Consider the following 11,710-nt stretch of genomic DNA (forward strand, 5'->3'; position numbering starts at 1 on the left):
ATTGAGTTGCTATTTTTTTTTTTTTTTTTTTTTGCTTTTTGGGTCACACCCAGCGATGCTCAGGGGTTACTCCTGGCTCTGCACTCAGGAATTACTCCTGGCGGTGCTTGGGGGACCATATGGGATGCCGGGGATCGAACCCGGGTCAGTCGCGTGCAAGGCAAATGCCCTACCCGCTGTGCTATCGCTCTGGCCCCGAGTTGCTATTTTATTAGGCTGTTGGAATTCTTTATGTATGTATTCTTATATATACAGGTACTCATCAGATAAGTTATTTGCAAATATCTTCTTCTATGAGAGTAGAATTTTGTAAATTCTTTTTTCTTTTTTCTTTTTGGGTCACACCTGGCGATGTACAGGGGTTACTCCTGGCTCTGCACTCAGGAATTACCCCTGGCCATGCTCAGGGGACCATATGGGATGCTGGGATTTAAACCCGGGTTGGCCGCATGCAAGGCAAACGCCCTACCCGCTGTGCTATCTCTCCAGCCCCAGAATTTTGTAAATTCTTAAAAGGTGTCTATGCTGCATTTCATTTGCTCTACCATAGAGCTTTGTAATATGTTTTGTGCTTTTGCTTGTTCTTGAAGATAATGTACGCAGCCTGTGCATTGCTATCTTTCTATTATTCCATGCAAATTGTGGGTATCGTGTATAAGAATTTTATAAACTATTCTGCTCCTCATTTGAATAATGACCAGTGATAAGAGGAACTGCATCAATCATGTTATTTTTTTATTATTTGTGATTATTACTCAAATTCAGTGCCTTAACTGTTCTTTATCTTTCCTCAAATATCCCACCTCATGCATGGTTCTGTGTGTTGTTTGCTGTGGGCTTGCGTTGCTTCCTGCACCTCTCTGTGCGCCATGAACGTTGCTTGACCCACCCTTTCTGAGGAGCACTTGGCCTTTTCTGAGGGGCACTTGGCACCTGTCCTTTCTCTCCTTTTTGTTCTTACTTTTAGCGAGGTGACTGCTAACCAGAGAACTTGTGATTTGGGGGGTTTCAGTCGCGCTTTTGAAGCCTGTATTATTCCGGCAGGGGTCACACAGTGCACACAGGGAGCCTTTCCACATGCCAGGCGTGCTTGGTCACTTTATGCACTGTGAAATATATAGTCTCCAAAGGAGGCTCAGAAAACAGGTTTTTGTAGGGAGGAAAAAAGACGCTGTCCACAGTTGTCCCTGCAGGCACCTCCGAGAGGTCCACCCTGGCCCTGACTTGCTGCTGCCTGGTCTGTCCTCCCCTGTTTGAAGAAACCCTGATGCTCGTGGCTGGAGTGTCCCCACCCATTCACCGTGTTCTGGTGTTTCTCCTCCAGGGCTCTGAGGACAGAGCTGTGGGCATGGCTGTTGTGGTGGTCCCTGGAGCACTTCCTCGTTGGCCTTTGACCCATGGCCTGCCCTGACATTGTGCACACACTTGTGCACCACCCTAGACCCCCTTCTGGACTCCTGAGCTGTGTCTTCCTGGGGCTGATGCCCTCCTACCACCCTCATCACTGGTCTTAGTGAACAGCAGAGGGTCTTCAGGCCCATGTGATGGGGGCAGGGTTCTCCCCTTACTCTGTGGGGAGTGATGGGGCCTTGGTGAGGTGCTAGTCAGCTCTGGGGTGTGTGTGGGATGGCAGTGGGACCCTGAGTCGGCACCGGTACTCCTGCCAGCAAGCACAGCCTCACCCTCCCCTTTGCCACCCAGGTGCATCCATTGTGGGGTCGTGCACCTGACCTTGGCCTTGCTGAAAAGCCACATCCAGGAGTGGCACTGCCAGGTTTTCCACAAATGTGCATTTTGCCCCATGGCCTTCAAGACCGCCAGCAGCACTGCAGAGCACAGCTCCTCCCAGCACCCCAGCCAGCCCCACAAGCCTTCCCAGTGAGTGAGCGAGCGGGTGTGGGGCCGTGGTCCTGGGGGACAACAAGCCTGAGGCGGGTGTCTGGGAGGGCCCAGGACTGGGGAGCTGTGGGAGCGTGGGAAGGGCCTGGACCCAGGGCTCTGCTTGCCCAGACCTGACTGGCCCCTCAGCCGCCTTGTTCTCGTAGGCTCATCTACAAGTGCTCCTGTGAAATGGTCTTCAACAAGAAGAGGCACATGCAGCAGCATTTCTACCAGAACGCCAGCACGGCGCAGGTGGGCGTCTTCAAGTGCCCTGAGTGCTCCCTCCTGTTCCTGCAGAAACCGGAGCTCATGCTGCACGTCAAGGTGGGTGCCCAGATGGGGACCAGAGAGGGGCCTTGGGGAGGGGCTCAGGATGGGGTTCTCATGCTGCCCCTCTCTCTGCCTAGAGTGTCCACGGGGTTCCTCGGAATGTGGATGAGCTATCAAGCCTCCAGGCTTCGGCGGACCCGTCCTCCAGCCGCCCTGGTTCTCGGGATCCTGCTGAGCCCCCGGCCCCCAGCGTGGCTTCCCGAGGGAGCTCTCTGCCCTCCAGCCGCTGGGGCCGGCCCGAAGCCCATCGCAGGACCGAAGCCAGGCCCCGGCTTCGGGCCACGGGCTGGACCTGCCCAGAGTGCCAGGAGTGGGTCCCTGACCGGGAGAGTTATGTGTCCCACATGAAGAAGAGCCATGGACGGGTAAGGCCGGGGAGTGCCAGCTGTGAGGTTGGTGGGGCTGGGGCCAGCCTGCTCTGGTCACACACCTGGCTCTGACCCCTGCAGACGCTGAGGCGCTACCCCTGCCGGCAGTGCGAGCAGTCCTTCCACACCCCTAACAGCCTGCGCAAACACATCCGCAACAACCATGACACCGTGAAGGAGGAGTATGTGTGCGGGTGAGTCCCGCAGCACAGCAGCTGGCCATGGGGGCAGGGTGGGGGCTGGCCCAGAGGCCCCCACAGCCCTCTGAGCCTGCAGAGTGGGCAGGCACACCCTCAGGTGCCACCCCCCAGAGCCTCAGAGCACCCTACCATCTTTCCACTCCCACGCAGGTATTGCACCGAGGACAGCCCCAGCTTCCCTCGGCTCTCGCTCCTGGAGAGCCACATCAGCCTTATGCACGGGATCAGGAACCCTGACTTGAGCCAGTCATCCAAAGCCAGAGCCCCCGGCGGACAACCCCCTCAGGTGTGTGCGGGGGGGCCTGGAGTTGGGGCAGAAGGAAGGTGGAAGGGATCCGGGAGCGGCCACACCACAGCCTCCCTCAGCCCTTCAAGCCATCCCTCTGCCTGACACTGGGGGGCTCCTCCTTGGCACCTCAGCAAGGCCCTGGTTGGCAGAGTGGACCCCCCTCCCTGGCACACACAGCAGGTGGGCGCCATTGTGATAGTCCCACTTTGTGACATGCCCTTCTCTGGTGTGCAAGCCCTTGGACCTGGGTGTCTCCTGTCAGGCTCCTGTCAGGCTCCTGTCAGGTGGAGAGAGAGAGAGAGATGCAGGTTAAGGGTGTTTGCTACAGTGCTGCCAGGCCACAGTGGATGCCAGAGTGCCTCTACAGGGACCTGTGTCACGCCCACACTCTGAACCTCCTGTCAGATGCCACTTTGGGGGTTTGGTATGCAGATGGACCCTTTGAAGAGCCCCTACAGATAATGGGGAGAAGCGTGCCTGACTTACTTCAAACTCTCCCCGCATCTCTGAGATGAGAAAGGAGCCAGCAGCACGGAATCCCCCCGACGGCCAGGGCCCCTGACACAGTCTGAGTGCCTGAGTGGCTCTGCCCCGGTTCTGACCGTGGCTCCCTCTGGGGTTCTCCCTGTCTCCCTCTGCAGGTGAACCACCGGAAAAGACCCGTCAGCGGGGTAGGGGGTGCCCCAGGCACCAGCAATGGCCTGATGGTCTCTTCCACCAAAAGGCCCAAGTCCCTTTTCCAGTGTGCGAAATGTAGCTTTGCCACAGACTCAGGGCTTGAGTTCCAGCGCCACATACCTCAGCACCAGACAGACAGCTCCACGTCCCAGTGCCCGTTCTGCGCCCTGTGCTACACCTCTGCCAGCTCCCTCAGCCGCCACCTCTTCATCGTCCACAAGGTGAGAGATCAGGAGGAGGAGGAGGAGCCGGAGGCGGGCTCTGCAGAGGAGGTGGCTGTGGACCCCAGGGAGAATGGACTGGAAGGATGTGCTGCTGAGCCCTTGGCGGGCAGCCCCGAAGCCAGGAGCTCCGTGGGCCCGGGCGCCCAGGAGGATGGTGCCCCGGCCACTCAAAGCCAACCGCAGGCCCCTCAGGACCAGGACAGCGGTGCTCCATCCCCTCGGGTGTGACCGAGGCTGTTGGGCCTGTGCTGAGGCGCACCTTGGTCACGTGTCCAGCGGGAGGTTGAGATCCTGCCCTGCGTGAGTGTGGCCTGGAGCAGGCGTGGGGTGGGGTCACCTGGGGAACCTTGCCGTCTTGGACTTGCTTCTGTTATTTATGGCTTTGTGCTGCTTCTTGGTACCCCGAGTCTGGTCTGTGCCCCTCCACACCCCAGCTGCCCTGGCGTAAGTGGTCTCGCCCCAGTGCTGTTGACACGGCTGGGAGCCCCAGTGGCCGTGTCCCTCTGTAGAGAGCTGCCAGTAGCCTCCCGCCAGGGTCTCCTTGAGTGCGCATGGCCCACCGCCGGCCGCTGTTGCTCCCTTGGAGCTGGGAAGGAGGTGAGGGTGCTCCTGTTGGCTCTGATTCTTTCCTCCCAAAGAGAATCGTCCCGATGGCCCCCAGGTGTGGGGGTGGCGCTGGGGAGCAGTGAGGCGGCCGAGGGCAGGCCCTCCCTGGAGCTGCAGCCTTGCTCCACCTGCTCCTGCTCAGATGGGGCGTCTGTGCCCCGGCCCTGGGCTCTCAGGCTGCCGCCCTGGCCCCTCCTGTTGCTCAGACCGTATTTCAAATAAAAACATCTTCTTACCATGCAGGTAGGCTCCTGTATTCCTCTCCAGCTGAGCGGGGGCCTGCCCAAGGAGCCCGGTGCCCTCCACTGCCTCGTCCCCAAGCTGCTTCCCTCTGCACTCTAGAGCCTCTGGAGATGTCTGAGGGGGATGGGTCTGGTGACACGGACAGGAGGGCCGCTCGGGACTCTCTGGGTACCTGTGTCTCTTCCATGTGGCTCGCCATCTGGAACACGTTCCCAGTGAGGAGGGCTGACAGGAGGAACCCTATGGTTTTCGTGCAGACTTCAAGAGATCCTGGTGTTACCACGGCTGCCAGTTCTGATGTGGCAGGACTAGGACGAGCAGGGGCAAACTAGATTGGCTTTTCGCTGATGGGAGAGTTGGGGGGAGCCAGCTGTGTGGCGGTGACCTCTGACCTCTAACCCAAGCAGCCCGCCCGCCTGGGCAGGACGGGAATGGGTCCTGAGATAGCAAGGGGATGCTGGCCAAGGCCTTAGAGGTGACCTTTCAAGGGAGGCATTGAATATCAGTGATGAATTATCAAGGCAGGTAAATATGCCTGACCTTTCCACAGTTGAAAAAAGAAATATGTTTGCTTCCTCTAGCAAATGCCAGGTTCCTTCACGGACATGCTGATGCTTGCCTCGGTTTCTGGGGGCCTCTGGTGTAGGGCCTGCTGCCTCTCCAGCCTGTGTCAGAGGCAGTCTAGGAGGCTGGGAGGTGTGTGCGGTGTGTGGACAGAACCTCTGGAAAAAGAGGGTGGAGGGTTCCTGGTCGCTCACAATGCTCCTGACCCCTTCCTGGAATGGGGTGGAGTGGCAAGAATGCCGGGGTATTCTCAGCAGTATCCTGGGGTGACCCACCCCAGGCCATCAGGTGCTGGAACACGATCACCCCATCTGGGCCCCAGCTGCAGGTGTGGGTTGCCAGCCCTGAGCATCCAGGGCTCCCTGCGGCCATTGAGTGAGAGCAAGAAGGCACACACTGCTCACCTTCTCCCAGCCTGTGGCCTCTTGCTGATATTCCCAGCAGTCCCTTGGTCCTCAGTGACTGCCCAAGGCCCGACCCACCTACTTCTCCAGAGTGTGATGTCAGTGGCCATCTCTTCCCTCCCCTGCGACTGGGGTGCCCTCGACTGTCAGGTTCTCTTCTGAGTCCATCTGTGCCTTGTCACCCAGAGAAGACCAGGTGCACACACCGTGTCTTCTGCCCTTTTCACTCTCACGGGGACTCACCTCTCATCACGGGGAGCCATCCCAGGTACAGCTGCCCAGCCCTCTAGGGAAGCATGTCCTTGGATGGTTGTGCAGTCTTGTCGGGAGAGAACAGTTGCTGCGACAAGCACTGAGCTGCTCCCCTGGCGGTGGCTTCGTTGATCCAGTCCCACAGATAAGGCCCCACCCTCGTGACAGCTACAGCCCTGTCAGTCCTGGCAGACGGCTCCTTCATTTCCCTGACTGCTTTATCTCTGTAAAATCCTTGGCTTGCTGGGAGCTAATTGGTGTAGAGAGAACTGTTCCCTTAACGCATGTCAACAGTCTGGCCCGTGAGCACGCCCCAGCTCTTTCCCGCAAGGCCAACACATGTTGCCTCCCCCCAAAAACGAGCCCCTGACCGCCACCCCCTGCTCACTGTATTCACTGTACAGTCAGCACCGGGCATGCTTGCTTTTACTATTAAAAAAGATTTTAAAAAAAATGCGTATACATGGTAAGATGTTGAGACTTTACAGAGTGGAAAGCGAGCTTCCGGCCAGCAGTCAGCCCTCAGAGCCCCGTCCCCCTCGCGTGACTCACTGTTATCTTGTGTACCCTTTACAAGCAATTCTATGCATTTATAAGTTTATAAATATGTATATTTATATATCTATTTTTAATACAAATGGTAGCATTCTATACACAGTATTCTGAAGCTCAGGTTATGTGTATGTGTTTTGTTTTGTTTTGTTTTTTAACCTAATGAAGATTATTCCAGATTCACCCTGTGGGGCAGTCTTAATTTTGGGGAGCTCCTCGCAGAGTCGAGAGTGAATGAGTGAGTGAGTGCCTGCATGCATCCATGTCTGAGGGGCTCTGATTCGACAGTACTCTCAGGATTCCATCTGTGAAGATGATCTAGATTCTAGAACTTGCTCCTGATATTTTCAAGGGCTCCAGGCCAGGCCCTGAACCATCATTGCCACCAGCAGATGCCAAAGTAGCTTTCAGGACTTGGATACAAAGACCCTTGGGCCCCTCTGGAGGAGAGAGCGTCAGGGCCAGACCCCAAGATTGGAAGGTCCTCCGAGGGGTCCTGATTGAAGCTGCCTTTTTTCCGACTGGAATAGGATAACATTAATATAAAAATTTAAAACACTTCTTTGTAATCCTCATCTACCTTTGCAGCTGTGTTCACTTTTTCTTGTCACTTTTTAGTCTTCCTGGAGAATGTTTGCAGCAAGATCGAGACGATAACCCATGACTCCCATCAAACATTTTTTATTTGCACACATTTCTTTCCTTTTATTTTTTGTTTTTGTTTTCAGGGCATAGCCAGTAATGCTTATGGCTGACTCCTGGCTCTGCACTCAGGGGGTCACTCTTGGCGGGCTTGGGGGATCCTGTGGGGTGCCAGGGATTGAACCCTTGTCAGCAGTGTGCAAGGTAAACGCTCTCCCTGCTCTACTGTCGCTCAGGCTCCTCACACTCATTCCTGACTTAGCTTCCTCACAGTCCTGAGCATGCTACCACAATCAGGCTTTTGGAGGTTCAAAGTGGTTGATTCATTGCCTTCAGACCTTGGTGCTTGTTGGATTGATACCCATGGCCACTCCCAGATGTGGTTTTCAGAGGACCTTAAAGTCAAACTGGGGTTGGCTGCATGGAAGGTAAGTGCCTTGAACCCTTTACTGTCTCTCCAGCACCTATGTAACCTTTAATCATTATTTTCAGTCACTGTGATCATTTTCGAATCAACCTCATTTTCCTTACACGTTTCCTGTTGTTTGGTTTGTGTGTGTGTGGGAAGAGGGGGGCAGGGGAGAGCACAGGGTTTGGGCCACACGTGGCTGTGCTCCAGTTCATTCCTGGTGGTGACAGAATGTGGTGCAGGAGCTTACCTCAGGCCTCCTCAGCCATGGAGCACTCTCTATGTCTGCACAAATTGTTGGACTTCTTGGTGTTGGCTTAGATAGACATGGAAGTGGTGAAGGGTTCCTGTCAGCTCCTCCCTCCCACTTGACGGCACTTTGCACTTATATTTGCAATGAAGTTTTGCTTTTTCACAGAATTCTGGCTTTTCTTTGACACCTACTGCCACCCTTGCCTTTTGTGACACCCTTCCTAGTTCAGCTGTTTCCTTGGCCATTCCCACGTGGGGTCATGTCCTTCTGGTATCTGACAGCATCCTGCGAAGGAACCAGTGCTCAGAACTGACCTTTTTTGATGTGGGCTGGAGAGATGGTACACAGGGAGGGCATTTGCCTTGCAAGCAGCCTATCTGAGTTTGATCCCAGCACCTTATTGTGTTCCCCGAGCCCTGCCAGGAATGACCTCTGAACACAGAACCAGGAGTAACTGTATAGTTTTTGTTGTTTGCAGATTGAAATTGAGCCCTCAGTGCATGAATACTAAACAATCAGCAAATGTGAAATGGTGCGGAGGGAAAAAAGGCGGAAGGATCAGGTAGAACTATTTCAGTTAGTTCGACAGAACCCATCATATTAAGTTCTCAGGGGAGAGTGGCTCAGCCATGTTTCCTGATCTCCTGAGTGGCTGGGGGAGACGTCAGATGTGACTCAACTGGGATCCCATAGCCTTTGTATTTTCCCTGAGTACAGGGCCAGTTGGTTGCTTATGCCCTTGACATGAAGCAGCCCTGGTGTTTGTTCGACAGGTGCACCCCACCGCCCCTCAGCCTCCCCTTTCTGTCACCACCAGGCAATTTCTGTTGCCCCCAAGTTTGCTCATCCAGACCAGTTTTCCAGGACTTTTGTAGAGACCAGGCAGAATATTCTGGGTCCCTGAGAAGGAAGGTAGGTCCTGCCTGGCCTAAGAAGCAGGTTTCTATTCATACTCGGGACTAGTCTTGGCAGAGCTTTGGGCATGACCTGGACGTGAGGCAGAGGGGGTCTGGGCATGACCTGGACGTGAGGCACAGGGGGGTTGGTGATGGCAAGGAAGGGGGCAGCTCAGGGGGCAGGTGGGCGGGCCTGGAAGAGGATGGGGTTCACGACCTGAGACACCAGCTGACTTCTGTGTGGTAAGTTATGGGGGCAGGGGGATGTGTGTAGCTCTGGCTAGCTCAGAAGTGGGGGTTGCCTTCCTCAGTGGGAATGGAGGTTTTCATAACTTGGAGAGAGTGGGAGGGGCGATAGAGACTGTGGCTGGAGTGGTAGTCCTTGCACATGGCTGACCTAGGTTCAGTCCCCAACGTCTTACAGGGTTCCCTCTCCACCTGCCCTCCCGAGCACTGCCAGATCCCTGAGCATCACTGGGAGTGACCCAAAACAACAAAATAGAAGATGATGGAGCTTTGGTGGCCAAGGAGGGCCAGAGAGGGCGAGAAGGCTCCTGGGATTGAGACTCACCAGGAGAGCAGGAGCAGGAGGGGAGCCGAGCCCAGCTCCCCGCACCTGCCTGCAGGGTTAAGCAGTTCCATTCAGACCGAGTGGAGCAGGTGGCACACTACAGGAGCCCCCAATTCCCCTTCCAATCAGAGGTAGCCAGGACTGCCTCTGCTGGCTAGTAATCCTTTAATTGGTTCCCACCTTGCCAGCACAGCTGGGTCTCCCTCTGATGTCCCCGGGGGGTGACCTCGCCAGGAGCCAGCTCATGCCCTCCAGAATGGGGCTCGGCTGCCTGGTGCAGGGGACACTGCAGAGGCTCTGGTCGAAGATTGGTCCAGCAAGAACTGGCGACATGCAAGAGGTGTGTGTGTGTGATGCTTCTCCAACTCCTGGCCAACACATAATGCTTTGCCTTGGCCATCCTGAGATGCGCTGCAGGTGTGGGCAGCTCTTAGCCCGGACCGAAGGCTGCCTCCCTTTCCTGATCTCTCTGCTGCAACACATTTGGGGTGGCCCCCCCACACCAACAAAAGCACAGGAAAACGCAAGTTTCTGTGACAAGGATGCCAGATTGGGATTTTTGTGGTTCTTCTGTGTGCTTTCGGGGGCACATCCAAGCAGTCTCAGGAGGTGGACCTTGGGGTTCCCACTTAGCCCCTGGAGCTGTCTCCCTGGCCCAAGCCCTCAACTCTGAAGGTGCCTGGTGTCTCCACATCATCCCTGGGCCCCCCTCACGCCCAAACTCCAGCTTTGGTCAGGTCTGAGTTCTTGAGGGTTCTCCCCCATCCATCGGCTCCCACTGTCCACCTTCCCGCAGCACCAGGGAGCCCATCCTATTATAAGTAACGGTGGCTAGGTGAGGCACAGTGCTGGCCTCCTGTCAGGACCAAGGGCTAGTGACCAGAACTGGAGCAGAAGTCAGAGTCCCCCACCTTGCCCTGAGACTGAGCCACTCTCTGGGTCTGGGGAAACTTGGGGAGGTGAGCTTGGGAGCCGTCCAGCTGTGGGAGGGAAGTTGGATGGGCAGGGAGGGAACTGGGCACCTCTCTTCCTTTGCAGCCGGGCTTCCCTCCAAGCAGTGGACACAGGCTAGGGCGCTTCCCCTGCTTGTGGCTGACCCAGGTTTGATTCCCAGCACCCCATAGGGTCCTTCGAGCACCGCCAGGAGTAGTCCCTGAGCATCGCCCGGTGTGCCCCCCACACAGAAAACAGCGGTCTTTGAGAGAGTGAGGTCAGGGGTGCTGCTGGCTGGGGGTGCCTGGCCTGGACTTGGGAGGTTTTGCAGGAAGTCAGTGAGAAATCTCAGCCCAGCCCTAAGGCTCACACTGGGTCCTGTGTGACCCTGGCTAGTGCTTCAGAGGACAGTGACTGTTGGTACCCTGGGAATTCTGTGGTCTCTGGAAGGGGAAGAGATGGAACTGAACCCCCATGAAAGGTTCTGCTTCTCCGGTCAGATAAAGCGGTCTTGGGGGGAGGGGTCCTGGTGCAGGCGGCCTCCAATAGGTGCTTCAGAAAGCAGCGGTCACCTTGTGATGACTGCAAGGCCCAATAGAGCACGGTGTGTGTGTGTGTGTGGGGGGGGTGTGTTCGGGTGGAGGCTCCTCACCAGCAAGACTTCGTAGAGAGCCTGACCCTGACCACTGGGATCAGGCAGCACCCTGGTGCCAGGGCTGTGCTCTGAGTACTCAGGTTATTGAATTTTCCACCTTTTAGACTCCAGAGATTCCTGAGGGCGTGGGCGACCCTTTCTTCTGTGCCCCTGGTCCCTGGCCAGTGGCTGGCAGGGAGTCATATGCACTCAATATTCTTGGGGGGCGAGGGAGTCCTGCAAGAACCCGAGAGCCCTGAGGGCCGGTCCTCAGCATGGTCACCCCCATACTCGAACTGAGTCACAGCTAAAGTGAATGCACCCCCAGTGAGCGCATGTGTGAGCACCACCACTGGGAGCACAGCCCCGGCATTCCAACAGCAGATGGGAAGGAGTAGCCTTCCACAATCCCTCCATGAGTGACTCCTGAGCATCACCCAGGTGTGGCCTGCAAACTAGAAAGAAAATAAAGAAAATAAAATGAAGATGGCTGTGAGGAGTTACCAAACAAATAGCTCTGACCTCGATTATGACCTTAAAGCTGGTGGAGCACTTGCCCAAGGTCACACCTGGCCGAGGAAAGAACAGGATGTGAAATTGTCTCGATTCCCAGCCTGGCACTCGTCAGACACTAAGCATCCCTCTTCGAGGGGTCAGGAACTCGGAAGAAAGCACATCCCTTGGGGCTGGAGCGATAGCACAGCGGGTAGGGCGTTTACCTTGCACGCAGCTGACCCGGGTTCGATTCCCAGCATCCCATATGGTCCCCTAAGCACCCCCA

The 11,710-nt window shown here is 56.0% G+C and overlaps 1 protein-coding gene across 1 annotated transcript in view; it reads left to right on the forward strand.

The window, feature by feature from the left end:
- Window positions 1–4,816, forward strand: part of ZNF592 (zinc finger protein 592) — a 33,829-nt gene extending 29,013 nt beyond the window's left edge. Inside the window, 6 exon segments of the mRNA XM_055141068.1 lie at window positions 1,702–1,878; window positions 2,046–2,205; window positions 2,289–2,576; window positions 2,661–2,773; window positions 2,930–3,065; window positions 3,710–4,816. Coding sequence (XP_054997043.1) covers window positions 1,702–1,878; window positions 2,046–2,205; window positions 2,289–2,576; window positions 2,661–2,773; window positions 2,930–3,065; window positions 3,710–4,198 — 1,363 coding nt within the window. The 3' untranslated portion in view covers window positions 4,199–4,816.
- Window positions 4,817–11,710: the final 6,894 nt, after the last annotated feature.

This window comes from Sorex araneus, chromosome 6, assembly GCF_027595985.1.
Source record: "Sorex araneus isolate mSorAra2 chromosome 6, mSorAra2.pri, whole genome shotgun sequence".
NCBI classification, from domain to species: Eukaryota; Metazoa; Chordata; class Mammalia; order Eulipotyphla; family Soricidae; genus Sorex; species Sorex araneus.